The sequence below is a fragment of the Trichoderma aggressivum genome (genome assembly GCF_033847375.1).
Source record: "Trichoderma aggressivum f. europaeum strain CBS 100526 chromosome Unknown scaffold_034, whole genome shotgun sequence".
Lineage (NCBI taxonomy): Eukaryota > Fungi > Ascomycota > Sordariomycetes > Hypocreales > Hypocreaceae > Trichoderma > Trichoderma aggressivum.
The window spans coordinates 171,521-197,298 of NW_026946400.1; the positions used below are offsets into that span (position 1 = coordinate 171,521).

General features: G+C 51.2%; 6 protein-coding genes across 6 annotated transcripts; 3 read left to right on the forward strand and 3 right to left on the reverse strand.

Moving 5' to 3' along the window:
* Positions 1 to 1,879: 1,879 nt before the first annotated feature.
* On the forward strand, positions 1,880 to 2,914 carry Triagg1_7605 (uncharacterized protein; the record flags this gene model as incomplete). The annotated part of the gene is made up of 3 exons (XM_062902359.1): positions 1,880 to 1,882; positions 1,971 to 2,195; positions 2,264 to 2,914. The coding sequence occupies 3 exons, from the start codon at positions 1,880 to 1,882 to the stop codon at positions 2,912 to 2,914; spliced, it is 879 nt and encodes a 292-aa protein (XP_062753430.1).
* A 242-nt stretch (positions 2,915 to 3,156) lies between these two features.
* Positions 3,157 to 6,326, reverse strand: Triagg1_7606 (uncharacterized protein; the record flags this gene model as incomplete). The annotated part of the gene is made up of 2 exons (XM_062902360.1): positions 3,157 to 5,243; positions 5,297 to 6,326. 2 exons carry the CDS (start codon positions 6,324 to 6,326, stop codon positions 3,157 to 3,159), a joined length of 3,117 nt encoding a protein of 1,038 aa, XP_062753431.1.
* A 4,594-nt stretch (positions 6,327 to 10,920) lies between these two features.
* Positions 10,921 to 12,842, forward strand: Triagg1_7607 (uncharacterized protein; the record flags this gene model as incomplete). The annotated part of the gene is made up of 3 exons (XM_062902361.1): positions 10,921 to 11,159; positions 11,214 to 11,281; positions 11,344 to 12,842. The coding sequence occupies 3 exons, from the start codon at positions 10,921 to 10,923 to the stop codon at positions 12,840 to 12,842; spliced, it is 1,806 nt and encodes a 601-aa protein (XP_062753432.1).
* Positions 12,843 to 14,316: 1,474 nt separating this feature from the next.
* Positions 14,317 to 16,003, reverse strand: Triagg1_7608 (uncharacterized protein; the record flags this gene model as incomplete). Its single annotated transcript, XM_062902363.1, has 2 exons — positions 14,317 to 15,925; positions 15,987 to 16,003. 2 exons carry the CDS (start codon positions 16,001 to 16,003, stop codon positions 14,317 to 14,319), a joined length of 1,626 nt encoding a protein of 541 aa, XP_062753433.1.
* Positions 16,004 to 16,380: 377 nt separating this feature from the next.
* Positions 16,381 to 24,345, forward strand: Triagg1_7609 (uncharacterized protein; the record flags this gene model as incomplete). The annotated part of the gene is made up of 2 exons (XM_062902364.1): positions 16,381 to 17,759; positions 17,814 to 24,345. The coding sequence occupies 2 exons, from the start codon at positions 16,381 to 16,383 to the stop codon at positions 24,343 to 24,345; spliced, it is 7,911 nt and encodes a 2,636-aa protein (XP_062753434.1).
* A 385-nt stretch (positions 24,346 to 24,730) lies between these two features.
* Triagg1_7610 (uncharacterized protein) lies at positions 24,731 to 25,270 on the reverse strand (the record flags this gene model as incomplete). Its single annotated transcript, XM_062902365.1, has 1 exon — positions 24,731 to 25,270. The coding sequence occupies one exon, from the start codon at positions 25,268 to 25,270 to the stop codon at positions 24,731 to 24,733; it is 540 nt and encodes a 179-aa protein (XP_062753435.1).
* Positions 25,271 to 25,778: the final 508 nt, after the last annotated feature.

The following is a 25,778-nucleotide window of genomic DNA, read 5'->3' on the forward strand; positions in this document are numbered from 1 at the left end:
CGAGCCGGTGCAGAAGCCGGTGCAGGAAGAGGCCGAAGCGAGAAGCACGAGAAGATGCTGGAACCGGCGGGGTAGAAGCAAGCAAGATGGAAGATAGGTATACAACAAGATGCAGCCAGTGTGAAGCAGCAGCTCAGCAAAGAGAAGAGTTGAAAGATGCAAGAGAGAAGAACAAGAAGAAGCCCGTCTGGTGTTTGTCAAGTATAAATACTCAGCCTGAGGCATGGAGAAGGCATGTCCATGATGTACGAGTATGTCGGGTGAGAAATGAAATGTTGGGGTTAAGGTCACCATGTGTCACTGATTTGATTTCAGGTTGTGTGATGAAATGTGTGGATTGTGGATAGCGCCGTTCAACGGGAAGGAGAGAGGGGCCCGGGTCATGAGGAAGGTCCAGACGGGCACGTTCAGTGGCTGTGACGCAGGCGCTTTGGGCCTCGTTTAGGCATTGGCCAGCCGAGGGACATTGGCCTGGAGCTTCCAGGTACCAGAGTGGCAGGTGGAAGGACCTGCCAGGAGCCCAATAAATGCAATCATGCGCTGCGGGAGGCGAGTATTGGGTACCGGGCGGGATGGTATTGTTGGCGATCACCATCAGGTACATAGACAGACGAGCACTGGCGCTGGTGCTGGTGCTGGTGCTGGCGCCGGTGGCTTATTGATGTTTCATCCGTGCTAAATTCCAGCCAGTTTATGAGCAATAAGGGAGTGCTATATCAACACTAAGGTAAGATGAATGCCCGTTTAATGACCATGCAAAACCGGTGGCAAAAGCCGGAGCAAAACAAAACACCCCCCTTTTATCGCTCATCACCTCACCTCGCCTGACGGGCAGCGTGGGTTCCAACTAGAGATATAGCCAAATGTGCGTCGTTGAACAAGGTTGCATGCATCCAACACTCCCAACCCCAGAGTGTGTCCCCCCATGTGTCAGCTCCCACGTTCATCCCGCGCTTTGCGAGATGCAAAATACGAGCCATGACAAACGACCGGCTGGACATGAATCTGGACTCCAGACGACGAGATTACCGGAGCGTAATCTCTTGGATTTTACAAAGTTGACACTGTATGTTTAGTCTCTTGATGCTCGTCACTACGTAGGTACTAAGTCATCCGTCCGTCGTAATCACAGAATCGAAAGCATAAGTTCCGAGCTAAATGGGAGACAAAAAGAAGCGGGTCCCAAATTACCTCTTCGTAACCGGACAGGTAGGCAAAGAACGGATATTTCCCTAGTAGTATTCCTCCATCTACTTGTCCGTATATCTACTACTATAGATCTATGTGTATAGTACCTAGTATATCTGCTTCTCTCTACTAGATTTATTTTCCTTTTCTCTATCAAGTATCTCTTTCCCATCAACACATTCTTTGCGAATCGTCCTCTGATAATAGGTATTGTAGGTAGCGTCATCCACGGTCACCACTAACTGATCTCATCGATACCAATATGCAGGGATCGTCCCAGCCAGGTGGGAACGTCAGGTGTGGCGGTGTCATTTGCGGGATGAGATCAAGCCACTCCCGTCATAGCCACGAGCTCACCTTAGCTAAGCAAAGCTAACCCCGACGTCGAGCTACCGCAAAACAGTCGTCCTGTGGCTTGAGCATCTGGTGTGGCTTGACTCTCTTTCTCTCTCTCTCCCCCCCCCTGTGGCTCAGCCTTGTTCAGCTTCTTTGCGCCTCAGGCACCAGCGCGTCCAGCCTTGTGCGGGCGATTGCAACTACGCAGCTCTCAGGCTGCCTGGCTGGAGCTCCAAGCCAAAGCCCGCCAAACCGACCATCTCGACTCTGAACCCCTCCACCATTCCGAATCTCGACGACATCCTCCATCTTTTTTTTTGTGGCCAACATCGTATAGCAGAGCTTCGGGGCAATCATGGTAAAGTCTCCAACCGCTGGGCATTGCTGCGGCGCTATGCAACTTGCAGCTCTGAGAAGCTAACGGGGGACATGCCACTTTTGAATAGACGTCGATCGGCACGGGTTACGATCTCCTCAACTCCATCTTCTCTCCCGATGGACGAAACTTCCAGGTCGAATATGCCGTCAAGGCGGTAGAAAACGGCGGCACCTCAATCGGCATCCGGTGCAAGGACGGCGTTGTCCTGGCAGTGGAGAAGATTGTCGCATCGAAGCTGCAGAAGCCGGGTGCAAACAAGCGAATTGCCAGCATTGACAGCCATGTCGGCGCAGTACGTACACCCCGCGATTGGCCCCCTTGTTCCAATCTATGATGCCGCAATGCTCACAAGAGTCCCAGGTATACTCAGGCATGATCCCCGATGGCCGCCACTTCGTCGACCGTGCTCGAGACGAAGCTCAGAGCTGGCGCCAGAACTTCAAGACCCCCATCCCCACAGCCGACCTTGCCTCCCGCATGGGCGGCTACCTCCAGGCATACACCATGTACGGCTCCGTGCGTCCGTTCGGCATTACGGCCATCGTTGGCGGCGTCGACACCTCAGAAGAGACTCCCGTAGACGGCGAGGTCGGTTCAGGGCCTGCGGTCGGTGCCGGTGGCAAGGTGCCCGGCAAGCACGGCGGTCCTTTCCTCTACATGATCGAGCCCAGCGGCCTGTACTGGGGATACTACGGAGCGGCGACGGGCAAGGGCAGGCAAGCTGCCAAGGCCGAGCTGGAGAAGCTGGATCTGCCGGCCGGAAACATTACCCTGCTCGAGGCCGTCAAGCAGGCCGCGAGGATCATCTACATTGCCCACAAGGACAACAAGGACAAGGAGTTTGAGCTGGAGATGACCTGGATCAGCACAGTCGACGGCCCTACTAAGGGACGGCATGTCGAGGTTCCCAAGGAGTTGAGAGAGGAGGCAGAGAGGTTAGCGCGGGCCGAGGACGAGTCTGACGACGAGGAAGAGGAAGAAAAGAAGGATGATGACAAGATGGAAGACTAAATAAAGGAGTTTTAATTCTTTTGGGTGTCCGGGTCACAATGTATTATTCACGACAAGAGGGCTCATAGAGTAATGCTTCCTCTGGATGAGATATCCGAAACGAGACACAAAATCATCGTCTCTCTCTCACTCACACGTGCCTTGCTTTCTTTTATTTCTTTTTATTTTTGCTCTTTAACCAATCGTAATGCGCAGCTCTATCCCAAATTTTTTTCCCGGTTCAAGTCTAATTTACATGGGTATCAATTCCGCCCCTGAGACGCGTGGTTCTGGCACCAGTTGTTCCAATCCGCAAAGAAGGAGTTTTGCAGCTTGGCCTGGCCCAGAACCCAGTCCGACTGCGTCTTTGCATACACGGCCGCCGCCCGCTTCACCAGCTCTTTGTCCGAGGCGAACATGGCCGAGGCCACAATCAGACTGGCGGCGCTGGCGGCCTTTGCGTATGCGTGCGCGTTGTCCTTGCCTGCTTCTTCGTGGACCTCGACTAACACGGAGAGCAGCTCCTCGGCATCGTAGGTTGGTGCCGTCGTAGCCTCCGCCGCCGCCGCCGCGCTCCTTGCCTTCTTCATGCCCCGCTGGTAATTCAGGATGATTTCGCACGCGCGATTCGCAAGCGTCTTAGTAGAAGTGGTGCGCATGAGGCCAAGCAGCGGGATGAGGACGGCAAAGGCGAGGGGGCTGAGGACCTCGTTGCGGACGTAGATGTCGAGGAAGTCGAGGATGCGGTGCTTGAAGTTGACGACGGACTGCTTGGCGTCCTTTTTCTGCTTCTTGCTGTCCGGGCGGGCCTTTGCGCGCTGCTTGAAGACCTCGGCGAGCTTGTCCTCGAGGGCGAACATTTGCGAGTCGGACATGTCGCCCTCGTCCTCGGAGGACTCGGCGTCGGCGTCCTTGTCGAGGCGGTGGCTTTTAAGGATCTTGCCCATGAGCTCGTCGAGGTCTATGGGACCTTCTTTCTCGTCAGCTTCCTCGTCGTCGTCTTCGTCTTCCTCATCGTCATTGTCGGAATCTTCGTCGTCCTCTTCTTCATCTTCTTCGCCATCTTCTTCTGCGTCGCCGTCGGCTTCTTCACCGTCGGCGAGACCAATGAACTCAACGTCAGAGTCAATGTCAACGTTTGAGATTTCCTCCACGTCATCATCTTCGTCGTCGTCGGAATCCTCTCCGTCGACGTCCATGCCCTCATCTTCCGTGTTGAAGAGCTCCTTTTGGCCCCTGGTGCTCTCGTTGGTTCCCAGGGGTCCAGTCAACAGCTCCAGACCACCAGCCGAAATCTGTGAAGTAAAAGCCTCAAAAACTTGCTGGGATACCTGTCGCATTAATGAGGAAGGGCGAGCCACCATGGACAGTAATATCTCCACCAGAAACTCTGAGCTACCGGTGTCGTCGTCGCCGAGTTTGCCCTCTTGAAGCCTCTCGTGGAACTGTGCCAGATCGTCCAGTACTTCCATTGCATCAGGATCTTGGTTATACAGCTGGAAAATTGAAATAGCATGAAGCATTGCCAATCCTTGAGTCAACGTCTTGTCGTTGTCGGTCTTTGTCTTCTGCTTTAGGAGCTTCTGCATTCTTGACAGTGCGCCTTCGATGGCTGCCTTGATTTCCTCAGACATAGTCACTGCGCTTGAGTCGATAGATGCGACTGCTTGACAGAAGGTGACAAAGTCAGACGTCTGGCGGGTCAGCTTCGCAAGCGCCGACTCCAATCGAGTCCGAGCAAGCTCTTGGATCTGCTCTGTCAAGGCATCCTTTGGAATGTCGTCTGGCTGAGAATAAGCAAGGCGTGATAGCTGTTGCAGTGTAACACTAAGTGAGGTGCCCTCCAGCTTATTGGTCTGAGATTCCTTCGTGTTGAGCGAAGCACAGGCGCCGAGGACTTTGGACAAGTAATCGATGTGAACTCTTAGAATGGTCTGGGCCTCCAAGACTTCCTGCTGTGAGAGACTGGCGATGGGAGCTTGTATAATCTTCAGAGTTCCCTTGTCGTTTTCCAGGCTAAAACTCTGCAGTAACTTGTCGACCGTTTTTGTGCTGGTTCGTTGATCAAAGTTATACGCTCCATTCCTGCTCAAGAGACTCTCGAGAACGGGAACCAGGGCACTGGGGTAGGAGGACACTGCACCCTCGATGGCCTTTAATGTTTTTATAGCTGCCCGATGCAGATACCGATCTTCCTTTGCGGCTTGGTTCATAAGTGAGGTCATGAGGTTCTTGCTGAAGAGAATTTGTAGTAGCGAGTGATGCACCACGCAACCCTCGAGGAATTTTTGGAAAACAGTGAAGCCCTTGAATTTTTGACCGTCAGTAGCCTGCTTGGAGAATAACCCATCTAACAGTTAATTAGCATCCGCGTGTATAAATCGTGTGTAAGTACCCTCTTACCGTCGACAACTCGGCCCCAGAAATGAGCAAAATCTTCCACTTCAGAGTCTCCGGCCTTGAGATAGTGGTTGAGGATGAGATCCCAAACAAAATGCAGTTGAGCTGTCCAAGAGGCTTGTTGGTTGTTTCGAGAGTTACTGGAAGGATCTTTGCTGGAGTCATTGAAGCTTTCCTTCAAGATAGCAGTCAAGTCACCGAGGGTCTTCCTTGAGAGAGGATGCTGCCAAGGTTTGACTTTGAGATCCGGGAACTGGTTGAGCGCAACCAGCCAGACGGCAACTCCTTCGGGAGTCTTGGCCACTCCGGCATTTGAGAGTTTCTCAAGTGTAGCTTTGGCCTGCGCTTGGTTCATTTGCTGTAATGCCTGGACGAGAACCCATCCACATTGCGACTTGAGCCAGACTTTCTTGTTGCTCAGCTTCAACAGCTCCTCCAGTATTGTGTTCCATCTCGAAGGGTCCGAAAATAAGGTACGAGACTTGACAAAGCATTCGATACCGAATAATTGGCCGAAGAAGATGTCGCGTTCTTCCTGGCCGGGAATGTTACCGACAATCTGGGCCTTTTCCAGCAGGAAACCCAGCACCTTATCAAATGTCAATCCGCTATATTTCTCTGCCAGGCTCGGCTCCTTATCTCCAAACAGCTGACTGAGGATCTCGGTAATGACCAGACTGAAGCCAATGCGCGAAGCATTGCGGCCACTGGCAAGTCCGCGGAAGAGCCGTCGGTCGAGGTGTCTTTGCAGCACTGCTTCGGCAACGCCCTCGCCATCAAGAAGGCCGGATATGATACAATCAGCGGCCTCGATCCGGTCGTTATCATCCTCGCTGCCAAGGTGTTCGTATAGTAGGCCCTCGCGTTTCCTTTCTTCGATTGTGGGAGTTTCGACAAAGGGAGCTTTTTCCAATGGTGGCTTTGCGGCTGCGACAACAGGAACGATGGGGGAGGCGACATTCTTGGCCTTTTTTTGTGCATTTGGGGTCGCAATGGGAGCCTCCTTGGCTCCGCGCTTTCTTTTGCTGCCCATGATGAATTAGAATAAAGTGAAAAGGTACAATGTTAATAGGTCGTTCTATATGCGACTGCTACCATTATCTTCATAGTAGATTAGAAAATTCCACGATAAAAAGATTCTGCCTCTTTTCACCGCTCCAATCGCCCCACATGGCTAGCCCCATCTTTCTCCGCATTACACATTCACATGTTACTACCTATTCTGGGAGCGAGCTTCACAGACTTTGAAATATCCATGTCTGCATGTAAACGAAGTCGCGTTGCGAAGAGAATTGTGAAAATTGAGAGTTGGTAGTTGGCTAAAGAGTCGGAAAGAATCTCATCACCAGTATCGAACAATGTATACGTACCCAATCTACTCCTTGGAGTTTTGCTAGTGACCTAGTGCCGTAGTACTGTAGTATAGTATCTGACGCGCCTAATAATACATTGTGCAGCAGCTGGATACACTGCCCGTTGAAGCATGACATCGTGTACCGACACCCATCATACAAATACTCAATACCAATAACTTGCCATACTGTACAGCTTGGTATTGTGAGAGCAACAACCAAACAGCTTTTACTTATAGAGAACCCTTTACCTAACCTAGGATACACACGAAATAGTAGCAGCAAGGTGCACACGTGACTTCGCGGCTCAGACACCCTGGTTGCCGGGCAGATTGCGGGGTAGAGCAACCGACGCGCTGGCTTTGTTTACTTTCGGGCGTGCACTGACGTCGTGTGTTTTTTTCTCATGCTCCAATTGCATGTGCCTTGGCAGCTTCCCCTCTTCGTGATGGAGCCTTGGGCGTCGTCCTCGGGCCAATGCGGATTCTGAAACAGTTTTCTTGCATAAAGTAACATCACGTCGCATCCACTGCTACGCCATCATGCTCCTTCACCAGACGACAGGACGACAAGCTCTCACAAGGATCGAATAGCTCTTTTCTTCCCTTGCAAGGCGGAGGCATAGTCTCTCGGTCTTGCCCTCTTCGGGAATCGTCGAGGGATTTGCGAGCATAGCCGTCAGCTGAGAGCGAGATTCTAGGCGTCGGCAAAGACATGGTTGGGCAGGGCAATGGAGCTTCCAATGGCAACTGACGGCAATGCTTACGACTCGATGATGCTCGTCATCAGAAACGCCATGGACAGGGCAAAATTACAAGTAAACAAGGGCTTCTACCCCGGTACAGCCGGCAGTGGGGCAGTTGTCATGCAGCTTTTGCCTTTTTCAATCTCTCTCTTTTACGTACATACTCGTATACATCGCTCACTGTGGCTGCGGTTTTAAGTTATCTGATGGGAAGAAAAGAAGGTTGTTATATGGGACGTTGATGAAGAACCGCCTTTGCCAGTTGTTGCGCGGCACATTGATCGCGTGCGTCTGCTCAGCCGAGTTTATGACTTTTGTGCTCTCGCCGCCAAGCTGTTACCTAAGACACTGAGCTACTTGTACTACAGTACGCTAGGATTAAGCGGAGAGATGAGCCCTGTCACTTTTTGTGCACAGGAAGAGCTTGGTGTTTTGTGCCTGTAAATCATCGCCGCAGCAGGCTAACTGATAGGCAAAGTGTCGTCTATGGATATAAACTATGACGTTTGCCATTTTATGTGCTGGCGATAGCTTCAGTGACGAAATCGACGGTGTCGGCTAAATCGACGATGCTGGAATGGTTCGTAATTGACGATGAAGCTTCGAGGTCGTGCCGTCGTATTTCATGTAGATCTTAACTTGGAGGGCATAAAATGGCTCTCACTGGGCTCCGAACAAAGTAACCACCATGCTGCCTGCCATCGCCGATGAGGGTGCCCCTGCGAGGACCCAGCTTCTAGGGTGGTCATTGCATCAGTTCTTTGTCCTTTCAACTTCATTCGATGGGTCAGTCGGCTTGAAAAGAAGAAGCAAAAACAAAGCCGGGGCTAAAACTTGGTCGGTGAACCTTGAAAGAATCGCGTACTTGGTTACTCCCGGCTCTTCAGGGTGACTCGCTAGCTCATGTTAGCCCGAAACGCTCCGTTCCTCGTATAGAATCTGCATGTCTCTCGTCAAGGCAGATGAGCATGGAAAGCAGGGATCGATCTTCACAAGAGGCACCGCACGAGCGGGTTGGCCCGCAAGTAAGAGTACATTGCCAGGGAGACTGAACACCCGATGCGTATTACTTGACTCAACCAGAGCGAGACAGGATCAGCGGCCGAGTGCAAACAGTCGTGCCCTGTGCTCGCAAATGTACCTGTAGGGCGGTGGCGGGCCAATGTCTCTCCTTTCTAGGATATGATGTTTGCGGCGTGAAAGAAAAGGCCGGATCGGTACATTCGGGCTCTGACATGTGTGAGAGCCAGTCAGCACATCGCGTCCGACGCCCGCAGTTGAGCCAATCCTTTGTACTGTATTCTGTCGTTGGCCATGGTACGAACAAAGCCCAAGTAAAAGTCAATTGATCTCGCAAGCACACGCACAGGCCATTGGCACGTAAAGTAGAGGCACCTACTTACAAAAAGCACAAAGGCATCAAATGTCCCAATGGCAGTCCAATGGAAAGTACCCGAGTAGTATGGAAGTCGGCGCTGTTGGCCGAAAGCCGCAAGGGCCGGTATGTTCGCGCCGCGTCTGTTGAGTGAACGGTATTGAAGAAAACACTGAGACATTGACGATCCACGAAATTGGATGCTGAACACGAGAGCCAAGGAGCAGCTTGCGCATTTGCATCTCGGTGTCTAGGCCATACCGATTTGTACTGTAGCTTGACGATACGGTAGGTAGCTTGATGTTCTGCAGCTGGGCTCCATCAAAATGCCTGTTTTCTCCGTAAATTGTGCAAGGCTGCCTGCGAGAGTGCCTGGTGTTGTACCAGCGATGCGGAGCATACATGAATGTACCTGTACCTGTACCTCTGACAGCAAACATCTGTACAGGGCCCCAGTAGAGACAATGATGGATCCGTGGAAATGTCGAAACCACATGACATTTCCTATCCAGAGCTGCCCTTTCTGCATGCCTGCTGCTACCTAGTATTGCTACGAGTGCTGTACTGTACGACGCGGTGCTGCTGTCAGCGCAATTGCACAGCTCGGTGGCCGGTTCAGGCAACATGAAGCCCAGTGTTCAATCTCGCGTCTCTGCCCTGCGTGTCTCAATCCTCACGGCCCAAAAAACAATTCGACTATCCCTGGATGGACCTCCGCCATAGCTCGCTCGCTCGAAAGACCTGAAATGATCCGGGAGCCCTGCAGGCTGTTAAAATGACCTGGAGTCCGGTCTAATGAGGCTCACGTTGGGTGCTCCGTAACGGCACCTCACCGCCGCTTGGACTTACACAGAGGACGGGACGTACCTGTACCGTAAATACTTAGTAGCTCATGCCTTTGGAGCACAAGCAGGGTTCTGGGTACCACCGAATACTGTATCGTGTCAAACCGTATCGAATCAAATCAAATCAAATCAAATCAACATCTTGCATTGCCAGACGGAACCAGGTAAAACGCCCGGCCCTTGCTCTCAGCGGAGGTGCAAGTAGCAGGTACCCGCGGTTACATGGAGCTCCAGGCTGCTAAGCGCTCACTGAGCACGCAGCGCCCCACCGCTCACTGAGCAACCACTCGCGACAAAGGGCGCTGAATCGGCGGACTGTTACCAGGGCGTGCTCCCCTAAACCGCAGGCTAACTGCAACGGCGTAGCTCAGGGCAGCTGAGCAGCGGTGCTGACGCTGCAACTGGTGCGCTGGGCGCTGGTGTAGCAGGTACCTCCGCGCTGGACGAGGTACACCACAGCAGACCCAAAACCCCCAATCACCCCTAACAACGTCCACCTCCATCCCAACCCGGCTCGTTGGTACAACGACCATTCAAAAGGCCTTGTCTCCTCATCCATTCCTCGCTCCTCTTGCCCTCACACCCACAAAGTACCGACAACCGGACAAAAGGGCTCCTCGTTCGCGAATCCAGCACGCGGACAAGCGAAACGACGTCCTCGCTAGCTCTGGAGCTTAAACCAGCGACTCCGGTTGTTGCAGGGCTCGAGCTGCACTGCACCCGTTGCTGGATGCTCGCACAGCCAACGACGGCCATTCCCTTGTTTGATCCTCGAGCTGTCCGATACGAAAACGGACCTGGTTCAAGGACAAAGAATCCGCCATTGACGCAACGACGTTACGAGAAAAATCTTTGTTCCTTTTGCATGCGTTGGTGTTAGTACGATACACGACCATCACGAAATCCAATTTACGAAAAAAGCCCTTCCGCCCCACAGCAAGTCTCGCTTCATGCCTCTGAGTAGCAACGAGGTGGACAAGAACAAACAAAGAAAACCGAAAAGAAGTCCAATTCCAATTGCCGAAACAGTCTCCTGCATACGCAGCCTTTGAACAAAGAAGAGGAAGAGGAAGAAGAAGAAGAAAAAACGCGAGAAAGGGAGCAAGATTGCTTGGGCTTGTGCGGTGATAGTGAGGAGCCATTTCTGGGCCGAGCTAGAACGTGGAAGCCTTTAGTTACTCTACTCTAGTCCATTACTCTTTCCTACGCGTCTCGGGCTACTATATATTCAAGTAGCAACGCTGCTGTCTTGAGCTGTCGACCTGAGAGCTTAGCAGTCGGCTAGTCCTCCTCGCCGGTACCTCGCTAATATGACAGCATCGTCTCCTCTGGCGGCAATCCACCGCCCAATCCCTGCTCCTACATGGGGAGGCAGAGACATATTTCGCTCCCACTACGCCGGCAACTCAGCTTCGGGATCTCTCAGTCTTCGGGAGCAGCTTGCCAAGGGCACAGGGGAATACCTCGACGGCAAAGTCCGGGGCTCTTCTCCTGCTGGGAGCTTGGCTGCTGATCTTTCCCAGAACTTCCGGCTTGATAACGAGGCGAGGTTCGTGCCGTCCTGTCCCCCGTGTGTAAGTCTTGATGCTAACAAAACACGTAGTCCCAAGTTTACAACGCCTCGACGTGCACTTTTTACCGCAAATGTCGTGGGCGGCGTCAGCAGCAGAGGTAAGAAAGAGTCTCGCGACTCTCCACCGGGACGCGGGCTTGGTTTGACTGACACGCTGCAGACTTTGTGACAACCCCTCCTCTACCACCCTCCTCGCCTAGTCAGCGTACCGAGATCCTGGAGTCGTCTCCTCTCCCACTCAAGGTAACCTTCAGCGAGGTAGTGGAGATTGCATCACCCACTCCAATCTCTTGTCTTACCTCACCCGCTTCAATCTCTTGTCTTGCCTCACCTACTCCAATTTCTTGTCTAGCCAAGGATGCCGTCATGCAAGACTCTCCAGTCCTCATGTCTCGCCAGTCATCTCTGGACACATTAAGGTCTCGCTCTCGCCACGCATCATTGGAGCCAGCGAAGCCCATTGTTGCCGAGTCGGTCAATTCGCTCGTCAAACGTATTCGAGGACACGCTGACGGCGTGGTTAGCCGTAGGATGGCAACTCCCCGGCGGACACTCTCTGGCCGAGCCAAGAGCATTGCCGGCACTGGTGTCTCTGGCTCTCAACCCTCATCATTGCAGTTTGGAGCCACTACGTCAACCCTATCGCTCGACGAGTGTTTCGAGTCAGATTCCCCTGAACAGGACCGCAACACGCCTACGTCGTCCAACAGCCCTTGCCCAGCTATCCCTATAGGTCTTCGTTCAAGATCCCAACTCGCAAGTATCGGAGGCATCAATCGCCACGGCTCGCCAGGCAACTTTCACTCTAGACGACAGTCAAATCCTTTCCTGAGAACTCGAAAGCAATTCCGTCGCTCTTTGAGTATGTTCGAGAGCCCTGCAGATGTCATGAAGCCGAAGCCTGAGAAAGAGCTTGCCGCTGCCCCGATACTTAAGGTCTCGGTGACTGAAATCGAAGAGGCTCACGAGCCCATCATCCCCCACTTCCTCCCCGACGACCCTACAGATACAATTCCCCGAATCACAAGAGAGACGATGCTCGCCATCTTGGACGGCAAGTACAGTGACAAATTTGTTCAGCGAATGGTCATTGACTGCCGATTTGAGTATGAGTACGAAGGCGGCCACATCGATAGCGCTGTCAACCACAACAACAAAGAACTGTTGGCCGACCAGCTCTTTCAGACCCCAATAGAGGGCCTGAGTTTACTAATCTTCCACTGCGAATATTCGGCTCACAGAGCTCCCCTCATGGCGCGTCATATTCGCTCACAAGACCGCACCATCAACGCTGAGCACTACCCCCGCTTGACCTATCCGGAGATTTATATCCTGGATGGTGGCTACAGCGGCTTCTTTGCTGAGCACCGAGCAAGGTGCTTTCCCCCAGAGTATGTCGAGATGTCGGATGAGAAGCATCAGCGCACCTGCGAAAGAGAAATGGGCCGTTTGAAGTCCCGGAAGCCTTTTGGCCGTGCGCAGACCTTTGCATTTGGTCAGCGGAACACAAGTCTTCACGACTCTCCCACTGGCCCTCCCCGCCCTCAGTCTCGGGATCTTAATGCATCTCCTCCTGCTCTTTCTAGTCCCGCTGTTTCTACGACGGATTCTCCCATAATCGGTGATCGAACACCAGCTCGCCGCATGGCATCTTACTAGGCTATACCATAACAAACGTTCACTGGCGTCAGCCCTACGATTTGTGCTCAGCTTAAGCCTGCGGCTTGTGTCGGCTCACTTGCCTTACAATAGCTGGCCGATTCTTCCACTGTGGATTTGATGTTTTCACGATAAAAAGTTAACGTTTGCTGCTGGCGATGAATTAAACTTGAATGCTGAAATTAACAAGGGTTCCATGATTGGAGCCACCATACCTTGAGCTCTCCTGAAGGCCTCAGGCGGTATTGCTTATTTTCATTATTCTTGTTTGGCTGCTTATGGACCGCAGTCTCATTTTATTTTACCTCTCTTTCCCACCATTTTAAAGATAATGTTTTGTCAGATGATCGTACTGGCAGACAAGATCTTGGAAGCCTTGCATGTGTCTTTCGGGGACATCTCGATCGTCGCAAGGGGTTTGCTCTCATACCACACTTGCAGAGTTGCCGTCCCCGATGCCACGATCTCTGCCGATGGAGGAACCACATCGAGCACCGAGCATGGCTATGGCAGGATACTTGCTCGTGCTATTTTCCTGTCTTTCCTGTATCCTTTTGTCAGAGACGAATACCCCCCGCGCGCACATTTTGCGTTTATACCCCCAAGGATGAATGCTCTGTTTTCTTTGTTTTTTCCTGTTCATACTTTCACTACAAGAGGGTTAACGATTCCCTCTGCTCATTGTAATGAGGCATAGAGCGCGGCAGCGCGGAAGGCGCTTGTTGTTTTGATGTTGTAAAACTTAGCTGGACAGTGAGAGATGTCGTCTCGGAAGTTTTGGCTGTACATTGTGCTATGAAAGAACATAGATGCCTCAGCTAGCTTATATACGCATTTCAAATAATGGTGGTGTGTTCTCTAGAGCTGTGTAGAGAGATCGAAATGTTCTTGCCATTTGATGCTGCGAGCCCTTTGCGCAATGCTAACAGAAGGTGCTGGGTTCATTCCTCTGCCATGCAGAATGATTGAGCCTTTCCTCTAAGTGTGGCAGGGCTTTCGTGACTGCTCCTCTTCCTGCTTCTCGCCGTTATCCGCCGGGCAAGACAGCACAATCTATTGATGCTTCATATTTTCCATTGCAAGCTCTTATAGGTTGAAGGCGCAAGGTAAAGTCTGGAAGTTGAGCCGTTTACATATTTGGCTTAATACTTGACGCTGATTATTGTTGAAATCCCGAGGCACAGAGTTGAACAGCTTTTGCTGAACGGAGGATACAGCGCAGGTATGTTAGTACAAGTGTAAGAGTATAGCAATCAGTATACGTAGTTTTGGAACTTGGCGTAAAGGTAAGGCATGCTCTCTATTAACATGGCCTACATTTTATGTCTTGAAATTAAGCTCTCCTGCCCTCCAAATGATATATGCCTTGTAAGCACCCAGCAGATCATGCTCATGATCTTGTAGCCCAAAACGCCGAAGCAATATGCAAAAGCACAGCAACGCCTTTTTCTTCTTCTCTTCTCTCCTTCCTCATTTACAGAGTAAAATCCCACTCTTTGAACGCCTCCCGGAAGGCTTCGACGTCCTTTGTCTCCTCCTCCACGGACTGCTCGCAATTCTGCCAGCTGACCCTGTTCTCCAGGTCCATGAGCTTGGCCAGGACCCTGCGTCCAAATTGGAGATCGAAGCGCGCGTCTGAGGCGAGCGGCATGACGAGGGACTTTCCCTTAATCTTGTCCTCTCCGTTATCCGCCCACAGCCAGACGCGGAAGAAGTCGCCCGACGAGGCCAGGTCCTCGAGGGGCAGGTCTTTGGTGGAGAAGCCGGGGTATTTCAGGTTTTCTGCTTCCACGCGGAAGGCTGCCTCCGCGAGGCCCTTTTGGATGATGTCGGCCGGCACGGCAACGAGTTGCCAGATCAAGTGGACGTTGCGGTCGCGGCTAATCTCCCATGTGACGACACCGAGCTTATGCGAGCTTTTGGAAGCAATCATGGCCTGTATAGATTCCTTGAATCGCGACATTTCTTTATATGCCTTCACCGCCTCGCTGGAAGGGTCTGCCGTACTGCCCATGCTCGCAATAGTGGGAGAATGGGGCAAAGGTATGATGATGAAGTGGCCAGGAAAATTCAGCCCCTGTTCTGCAAATGTTGAGGATGTTGGCAAGGGTCCCTTTGCGGTCGTGATGTATGCTTCGTCGCCAATGCTGCAGCACATGTGTGCAGAAATATTGGGGTTTGACAGACAAAAGTAACACCTGTCGGGACCCGGCGGCGGCGAGGCACGGCGACGCTTGTGTCGGCCGTGGCGGCCATCATCGTGATGACCAAAGCGGCTGTACCCTTCGTCCTGTCTTCCGCGCTTGGCGGTCGTTTTAGCGAATGGTGAGGCTGTGGCGCCTGGAGGCACGGCCGTGTCCGTTGTATTAAGTGTGAAGGCATACATGGCCTTTGACTTCTTCTCATTTCCATAGGGAGCCATGGAGATGAAGCGAGTCGCGATAATGGTATTGGGATCTTTATCAGACTGCTGAACAAAAGGTTCTCGTTCGTAGAAGAATGCTTCTGGTGAGGCTGAGATATGGTATCGAGGCTTCAGGGCCGCGCATAGATCCGCAATTTCGTCCGAGCTGCTCAGAGCAGCCTGATGGGAAGGTTCAAGGACCACTTTGGAACCGGTCCAAACTTTCGCCGGCCACATGGAGGTTAGCAAAATGTCGGTGCTATTGGCGCCACGTAAAGCTTTTGCATCTCCCGCTGTGTGAAAGGGCAAGTGCTGTTCCTGTGATTGACCCGCTACTAGGTTTGTGTCGAGGACGCCGCCTAGCGTTACGATTCTGATGCCTTCCGATGTCTTTGTTACACTGCGCTTTCCCAGGTAGTGAAAATTGGGGCATATTTCTTCGTCGGCTTCCACCTTGGCAGCGATTCGAGGCGGCAGAGGATGCATGCCGACGGTGAAGTAGGTGGGCAATGGAAACTCGATGGACCCCCCCAATAGGGCGGATATCGTCTCGTCATCGGCATCGGTGGTGAATACGTCTCCTGTAAGAATGGCAAGAGAGAATTGGTTCTTGGCATGAAGTGTCGCCAACTTCTTGACTGCTGACTCAAGTTGGCCATTCAGGCTACCCAGGACGATGCTAGCAAAAGGTCAAGATCATGAGCTACAGCCAATGCTTTGAAGGATATTCGGCAACATACATCTTGGGTGCAGCCATTTTGTCTGGCCTGACTAAGATCTTTGTACAGACTCGGTGTGCTGTGTGTGTGTGTTGTGTAAAGAGAGATGGAAACTTGAGTTGCCGGACTCTCAACAAGGCCTCAAGTATGTAAGATGCAGCTCAGTGCAAGTGAGATGCGCGAACACGCACGCGACGTCAAAAGCTCGGTGCTGCGATAAGGAATTGCGCCTCGCACATGATTGGCCAATTCTGCTCTGAGTGGAGCCCCGCTAGTTCTTATCGGTTTGGCCGAGACTCTGCCGACCAAAAAAATTTGGGAACTTTGTTAGTGGGGAGGAACAGCTCCAGACTTTGGACGCTTCAATATCGCGGCCGAAAACCTTTTATACAGCTTCATCAGCACCGCTGCCAAGATGCCAGCCCGATCGTCCGGACGCATCGAGAAGGTGCGGAAGAATAAGAATTCGACGCCCCATCAGAGGAACCACCGATGGGAGTCGTTTTCGACCAAGATCGCAAAGTTCAACTCGCTCCAGCCGCTGCGCAAAGTTCGACGACATGACCTCGAAACGGAAGACTTGTCATCGACGACGTCCTATCTGCAGAATGGACTGCAAAAATGGGGGGAGCTCAACATTTCACAGCCCTTTTCCTCTTTCAAGAGGGAGGTGCTCCCATTGTGCGACAGCTTACCGCAGATTTTGCACTTTGAGGAACGAATAATGGCTTCGTTGGCCAAATACATCTCGACACAGGACAAGGAAGGACTGGAGCCGCTGCTCGATCTCCTGACAGCTTTTGCCCACGACTTGGGAATTCGATTCGAGAAATACTTCTCACAGAGTCTGGACCTCATTCTGGCAATCGCAGGAAGGTCTCAGCCCGTTGAAGTCATTGAGTGGACCTTTGGTGCTCTTGCGTTTTTGTTCAAGTACCTGTCCAAACTCATAGTCCCGGATCTTCGACCGACCTATGCCGTCATGGCACCACTCCTTGGAAAGTCCAAGCATCCTCCGTTCATCGCGCGATTCGGCGCCGAGGCTATGAGCTTTCTTGTTAGGAAAGCTGCAGCTCCATCACTCCGCGAGACAGCCCTCGTGTCATTCGTGGACTACGTGCGGGACGATATATGCAAACTGGTGGACGATCGACAGTTTATGCTGTATAAAGATGGTATCATGACTATGTTTGCCGAGGCGATCAAGGGAACAGATCGAACCATCCACTCGACGGGATCTGCCATATTCATTGAGCTTATGAATGCGATTCCAAAGGAGGAGTGTACACTGGCTGAAATTACAACATGGACCGACTTGGTTTGTGGCGTCTTAACCAGTGTGATACATCATACCGAAGTACAAACTTTCAGAGAATTCGAAGAAGCAATTTTCGATAGCTTCGATGCTAAGTTGAAGGAGGCCCATGGAGATGACTCTCAGTGGTGGATGGTACCATACATCAGAGTTCTTGGCGTTCTCGCAGGTGTCCGGAAAGGAAATCGAATCACCGACTGGACACGCCTCGTCCAACAGCTTACTGTTTTCCTTTCAACAGCGACACGACCGATCGATGAAACGGTTGAGCAAAACGAGCTTTTATGGGCATTAGTCGTTGTTAATGTGGCAATCACCTGTCATCACGCGCCTATGGACTCGCTCATCCCTCACATCTCCCGTCTTCTCCAATCACTGACGAGAGAGCCGTTTATGAGATTATTTATTCCCTTTTGCTCGTATTTTAGCGAGCTTGATCCACGTCGATTCGGAAGCCTATTCCGCAGTGATTTTCAGAAGTAAGTTGAATGGGCTTTCTCTTACGATACCAGCCCTGTACTGACTTCGTCTAGATTTATCGCAACCCATTGGTCTCAGGGACAGAACGAAGACATGTTGTGTGTCTTGTTGCCGCAGATCATCGAGAACCGAGGGTTCCCGTCTGCTGGCGAGAAGGATTGCTGCAAACTCCCCCAGGCATGGCAGGACCAGATTGTCTCCAAGTTTGAGAGCTTAGAGATTTCTCCTTTCCCTGAAAGAGGACCATACAACAAAGACCCCCAAGTCTGGAGAGACAGGTGTCTGCCTAAATATGCTGCCCTTCTCCGAATCTTGGAATTGACGGCGGTCCATCCTTCAACCAACGCACGCATTGCAGAGCTTCTGCTACGCAAACTCAAGCTTGCTCTTCGACCCTCGTCCTCACTTGCGTCTGATGAGGTTAATTTTATTGTCAGCCAAGGATTTCATGCCTATTTAGGGATGAGCAAGACTGCAGGCTCCACTGATCCCCAACTTGCGCCTCTGCTTCGCGCAGCGGTGCCGCGATTTGCACGATCCGTGGGTTTCCTCCGGACCTATCTTGCCTACGAACAAACCTTCCCACATGGACACGAAGTTGATAAGCACGAAGCGTCTGGTGGCGATACCTCAATCTCCGAGGATGATCCTGTGATCCAGTCTTTGGTCGAAAATTTGAGTTCTCCATCTCATGACATTCGATTGGCGTCTTTGGAATTGCTCAACAAGATGAGCAACACGCCTGAGCAATCCCAATGTGTTGAGATCATGCTTCAGATTGAGCAATCTCCATTGAATCTAGAGCACACTAGATCAATCGCTATGTATCTGCGTAAGCTCGGGCAAGAATACGGCTCCTTGACAGATACAACTTGGCTGAAACAAGGTATACCAAATTTCATGTTTGGCATGCTGACAGTCAACCTGTCTCCAGTATGGGACGACTCAATAGAAGCGATGAAGCAGGTTGCCGAGAATAAACAAGGCGAGGATGCTATTTCTCTCACCGCGTTCCGATGGCTGGATGTATCATCACCGCGATGGACACCACCACAATCCGAAAGTGGCTCCTCCCGCGCTTTCTATTCCGACTTCGAATGCACTACATTGAACGCTCTTCAAGCGTCCGGAAAGAATGTTCAAGAAACATCAGGCGATTCGAAGAATGTGATGTTGCGTACATTTGACGACAGCCAGCGACTGGTTGAGCCTTTCTCTACAAACGCCAAGGCTCAGGCCCTGAAAGTATTCAAAGCTCTGCCTTCTATTGCTGAGAGAAGGTCCCGTCAACTGGTACCCCATCTCTTTGCTTGGGCTCGCGAGGAGGAAGATGCTCATGCCGAAGAGGACGCCCAATTACAAACAGTCTTCTGGTCGCTAGCTGACAGAAAGGGGCTTGTTGGCGTCTTTGCGCAATTCATCAACCCAAGAGTCTTGTTCCAACATGAGCAAGTTTACGATATCATGCTACAGCTGTTAGGAAATGGTGATTTGGACGTTCAAAAGCTTGCTCTGAAAGCTATTCTAGCATGGAAGCAAGACGGCGTGAAAGCTTACCAGGAGAATTTGGAGTATCTTCTCGATGAAGCTCGCTTTAAGAACGAAATAACTGTCTTCCTCCAGGGAGACAGCGTCATCAAATCCGAGCATCGAACCGATTTGATGCCTGTTCTCCTTCACCTCCTTTATGGTCGTGCGATTTCAAGAAAGGGAGGAGTTGGCGGTCGTCACGGCCAGCAAACGACTCGACTTGCCATTATCCGAAATCTATCCATCGAGGACCTCGGTGGCTTTCTCGACATTGCCGTAGGAAAGCTCAAAGATGTGCGAGTGGTTGGTCCTGCAGTCAATCGGAAGAAGCGCTTTGACGAGGAAATCATTTCGGTTCGAAAACAATTTGGTTTCCTCAACATGGCCCTATCTCTCATTTCGGAGTTGGGCACTAATGTGTCTCCTTACATGGAAACACTCGTCAACACGATTTTGTACTGCCTCATCTTCTCCTGCAGGCGACTGGGTGGTGTAGATACAGAAGTGGACCCCGATGCCCCTGAAGAAGAGGAAAAGGCTAGCACCCATTCACTGCTCAAGTCCACAAGGTCAACGGGTATCAAGTGTTTGATTGCTCTGTTCCAGAATGCCCAGGATTTCCAATGGGAGCCTTATCAGGATATCATCATTGAAGAATTGGTGGCTCCCAGGCACGAAAATCTGCCAGCTGAGACTGCACAAGGAGTATCTGGTATGCTGCAGTTGTTGTCGACATGGTCCAATTTGCCCAAGGCCGCGCTCTTCCTTGCCCCTCACGGTAATGCGCTACCGGACGGTGCCTTGCCAAAGATTATTTCTTGCATCGCCTTTGAAAAGTCGAAAGAATCGGTCAAGATATATGTTCTTGAAATGCTTCGCAGCTTGGCAAGGCTGGCCTTGGCTTCTGCTGGTGAATCTGAATTCAATGAGGTCATAAAAGCTGAGCTTCTTGACCCGAACTCAACTGCGATTTTGGATAACATCACTACTGTCTTGAGGATTGGTGATATTAGCAATGCTCTTTTGGAAACTGGTATCGAAACCATTCTGTCCCTGGCTCCAGTCTTTCAAACTCTGGAAAACGTTCAAGCAGTCATTCGAATTTCGAGCTTCTTGTTGCAACAACCCGCACGCCGAGTCAACCCCAAGCTCAAGGGCCGAATTCTCTTGGTGATTGAGAACTTTGCCTCATTGCCTGACGCAGCGCAGGATGAGGCACTGCTCCAAGAGGTTTACAAGACAGTTTCATCCCTTTTCAGCTACTTTAAGGATCGAGAAAACCGCTCTTCGCTGTGTCGGGTTCTTTTGGCCATCTCGAAACAAGACGCCGAGGTTTCCAATGTTGCCAACCTTTGCAACGAGTTGAACTTGTTCAAGGAGGGCCGCATTGACGAGCCGGACTATGACAGACGCCTTGCCGCATTTAGCTCCATCTCGAGCAGTCATGATGAGCCATGGTCTCCTAGACAGTGGCTTCCTGTTCTTCACAACCTGATTTTCTTCATTCGCATGGACGAAGAATTCGGTGTGCTCTCATCCAATGCTGCTGATGGCATTCGACGGCTGGTGCAAGAAGCGTCGGACTGCCAATCACAAGAAACGAAAGCCGTCTTTGACGAATATTTTAAGCAAATTCTCATGCCATCGATTTACGGCGGTGCTCGAGAAGAGTCAGAAACTGTTCGGCGAGAGTATCTACGCGTGCTAGGGTTTATTCTTACCACAATGCCTGAATGGACTCCAGTGGCTGACTTGAGCGGTCTCCTGAATGAGCGTCAAGAAGAATCTACGGAACCTTCATTCTTCTTTGACATCCTCAGTCCGGCAACTTCAAAACAAATGGATGCCCTGCGAACATTGGAAGCCGCAAATGCAAGCAAAGAAATGGGCAGCCAAAATCTGACACAATTCTTCATCCCGTTGCTGGAACACTTCGTTTTTGGAAGGGCTGACGGCGGTGATGATCATGGACTTGGTGCGCAAGCTGCAAGCACAATCAGCAACTTGGCCATGTCCTTGAACTGGAACCACTTCCGCACAACTTTCCATCGGTACATTGGTTACATTGAATCGAGACAGGAGCAGCAGAAGCATACCATCCGCCTTTTGGGTAAATTTACTGATGCTCTCTTGCTGTCGTTGCCTGAAAGCCCGGATGCCGAAACGATGGAGGTAGACCAAGAAGAAAGTTCATCTTCTGCGGTACGACGGTTGCGTCTCATGGCTCCAAAGCCCACTGAATTGGCTACCCAGATCATGGATTACTTCATACCACCACTCGCCAAACATTTGCATCAAAAAGATGAATCCGAGGTCAGCTACCGTGTTCCCGTTGGTATCACCATTGTCAAGCTCTTGAAACTGTTGCCTGGCCCGCAAATGGATCAGAAGCTAGCTGGTGTTTTGACCGATATTTGTCATATCTTGCGCAGCAAAGCTTGGGAGGCAAGGGAGATGACTCGAGATACTCTTGTCAAAATTGCTGTCCTTTTGGGCCCTTCGTTTTTCGGATTTATTCTGAAGGAGCTTCGAGGAGCCCTCACTAAAGGCTACCAACTGCACGTCCTCTCATACACTGTGCACTCCATCTTGGTTGCCACCGTGCCTCACTTCGCACCTGGTGACCTTAATCCTTGCCTGTCATCCATTGTCACTGTTGTCATGGACGACATATTTGGTGTTGTTGGCCAAGAGAAGGATGCTGAGGGCTATGTTAGTCAGATGAAGGAAGTTAAGAGCAGCAAGAGTCAAGACTCGATGGAGCTAATTGCCAAGAACGCATCCATAAGTCGCCTCATTGAGCTTGTACGGCCGCTACAAGCCCTTTTGCTGCAGAAAGTCGATTTGAAGATTGTCCGCAAGATTGACGCCCTGCTGGCCCGTATCACTGCAGGTCTTTTACAGAATCCAGCCACTGAAAGCCGTGATACTTTGGTATTTTGTTACGAGGTTATCCAGGAAGTGTATAACGCACGAAACCCAGTGGCTGAACCGAAACTGGACTGGAAAACTCGAAGATATCTAGTCCAGAGAGGAGCCAAAAAGAGTGGCGACCGAGGCCAGACCAGCAAGCATACGTACAAGCTGACTCGCTTCGCATTTGAGATGCTGAGATCGATATTGAAGAAGTACGATAGCATTCGAATTCCTGAGAACATCTCTGGTTTCATTCCCATCGTTGGTGATGCCATTCTGGAGGGCGAAGACGAGGTCAAGATCTCAGCGTTCCGACTTTTGGCCGTCATCGTTAAAGTTCCCTTTGGAACTGCTGATGGGGCAAATATCTACAAGATTGCCGTCAAGGAGGCCACTAGGTGCATCTCAATGTCAACTTCGACCACGACTGACTTGGCGCAAGCGGCTTTGAAGATGCTTGCTGTCGTGCTGAGAGATCGACGAGATATTGAGGTCAAAGATGCTGCTATCGATATGCTATTGGGGAAGCTAAAGGACGACTTCACAGAGCCCCTGTATCGACACATCACTTTCAACTTCTTGCGATCTGTGCTCGACCGCCGCATTGAGACTGCGACAGTCTACGACACTCTGGATCAGGTCGGCACAGTCATGATTACCAACGATGACAAGGACACACGCGATCTGGCACGAGGCGCATTCTTCCAGTTTATCCGGGACTACCCTCAGATGAGATCTCGTTGGACAAAGCAACTCAACTTCGTGGTCGCTAACCTCAAGTATAATCGCGAAGGTGGCCGCATTTCAGTCATGGAAGTGATACACTTGCTACTCATGAAGTCATCCAGCGACTTCATCCAAGAAATTGCGGCCACATGTTTCCTGCCACTCTTCTTGGTTCTGGCGAACGATGACAGTGAGAAGTGTCGCCTCGCGGCTGAAGCGCTGATCAAGGAAATTTTCCGCAAGGCTGACAAGGAGCGAGTTATCTCATTCCTTAACCTGCTTCGGTCATGGCTTGGCAAAGATGGAAATGCCACGGTCGTCAAGCTTGCCGTGCAACTCTTTGGCTATTACTTTGAATGTCATGAGGACGCCGTCAAGAACCAGACTGACTTCAAGCTCATCTTCGATAAAGTCATGGCAATTCTTGGATCCGAAGATGTTCGTGATGTTGACGGAGGACTTGTTGGTGCAGCTATTGGTGTTGTACGCATATTCGTCACCAGTTTCCCTGATAAGACCTTGGCTGCCAATAGGGAAGAACTGTGGGCCAAACTACCACACTGTCTTGGGCACAGCGAGACCTCAGTCAAGTTGGCTGCTATTCAGGTGATCAGCCTGTATCTCGCTGATTTCGCTCAGCGGGGCGCCGGCACTTCTGCAGGCGAAGATGTCGAGGGATCCCATGGCCTTACGCTCCGGACTGGTAATGTGGAGGAGCTCGTGCGCCTCGCACTCAGGGCCTTGAATGGTACTGAGGTTAATGAGGGCTTGGCAAACGAGCTTGGGCAGGTCCTCATATTCCTCGGCCCCCGTCTCCCTATTGGAGACTCACCCGATTCCTCGAATGCCGAATCAGAGGCAGATGAGCTGGATGCTGAAGACAAGGAGGAGCCTAGTGCAAAGCCCAAAGATTTACAGTACTTGTTCTGGCGCCTATCACACATTCTGCGCAAGGAGATTCGTCCCAACTCTATTGCCATCATTCCCAAGGTTGTCGCCATGGAGGTGCTGGAGACAATCTGCCGCCGCTCTTCCCTAGAGCGACTCCAACCTTCGCTTAAAACCATCCTGACGCCGCTGCATAATCTCACTGACCCTTCCATCCCGGCACCTTTCAGCATGGATGAGGTGTTCAAGACGAAGCACGAAGGTCTCAAGACAAGGGCACAGATTATGATGGATTCTCTGCAGAAGAAGTTTGGCACCGCCGAGTACAGCAAGCAGCTCATGTCCATTCGTGAGGAGGTCAAGGCGCGCCGACTGCAGCGATCAAGCAAGAGGAAGATTGAGGCGGTAGCGCAGCCTGAGAAGTACAACAAGGACAAGAGGAAGAAGTTTGAGAAGAACAAGGAGCGCAAGAAGACGAGGTCAAAGGAGCAGAAGGTGATGAGGCAGGCTTACAAGACGTGGTGAAAATGTACATGGCACGGTATATGCTATCATGTGGAAGAAAAATATGGCGAGCGGCGTTTTTAAGTATGGTTTACTGGGCATTTTCGGGCGTGTTTTGAAAAAACTACCTTGTGGTTCTTAATCAATATATAGATACATAGGTATATATGCTGCTAGAAATAAATGTAGGGATCAAAAATAGATTCCTTTAGACTTCCCCTTTGATGCCGTCGCTTCTTTTTGAAAAATGTAGGAGTTTTCCTGCCAATGGCCCCCAACGCCGTGTATATGACTTTTACATACTCATACAATGTCCTGCCTCATAGATGACTTGAAGATCCGATCAAGGTGGCTTCACTCTAACACCACCATGGTTGGTATATGCACGCTCAATATTCCAGCCTTTTTATGCCGATCCCTTTGTGTTTTTGCTCGCATCCTCAGCCAAGTCCTCCAATACCACTTCCTCAGGCCAGAACTCAATATCTCCGTCCTCGCCCAAGGAACCTCTCTTGACCAGCTGGCCCTTTTCCCTCATCAAGTCCTCAACGGTGATTTTCCGATCGCCAAAGATATTCAAGTGGTCGCTTATCACATGCCTATTACGACAGCTCGGGCACGTAATCAGCGTAGAGCCATGATGGTATCCCTGTTTCGAGACGTTGTGGTGCGAGCGATGGCCGCACGGCACGCAAGTGAAGGAGAGCTGGTAGAATGCCGGGCCCTTGAGCTCGGGTCGGCCGCTTTCGCTTGCGGGAGAATCTGTGGTGGCGGGTTCCTTTTGCGGGAGCTTGCGAGGAGGCCGGGGGATGGCGTGGGCGAAACGGAGCGATGATGATGGGGCGGGATGCGAGCTGTTGCGGAGAGAGAACGGGCGGAGGGCGTTTCGTGGGGAGAAAGCGAGACGCAGGAGAGGCGCTGTTAGAGGTGCTGATTTTGAAGCCATGGCTGAGAGTGTGATGTTTCTGTTTGGGTGGTGGTGAAGAAAAGATGATTGGTGATGGTGTTGATGGAACTTTGCGATGGAAAAGTTGGTGGAATGCGCTAGACGTCATTGTATGGCGGGTACGTACCGCGGTGCCTTGAAGGTGGTCCGTGCGCATGGGGAACGATGGAGGGATGCGATTTCCTAATGGAGTAATATCGAGGTTATGGTTGTTGAATGATATGACATGATTGATGGCTATCATTTTTTCTCTTCAAGTATTCACAAATATTGGAGAGATACAGTTGATCTTATTCAAGTCTTTAGCCATAGATGATTGGGAAACTCAACAAGTGACGTCTTATGAATGCACCACCAATGATGCCAGACAGAGACGCTCGTGCTGTTATCCAGCAGACTACGAACGAGTGCTCCTCGATGTGAATAAGGGGAGGGGGGGATAGCCTACAAAGACACAGGAGCATCTGTGGCTTTCATAGAAACATTAGGTCTGTGATCATATCTGAAG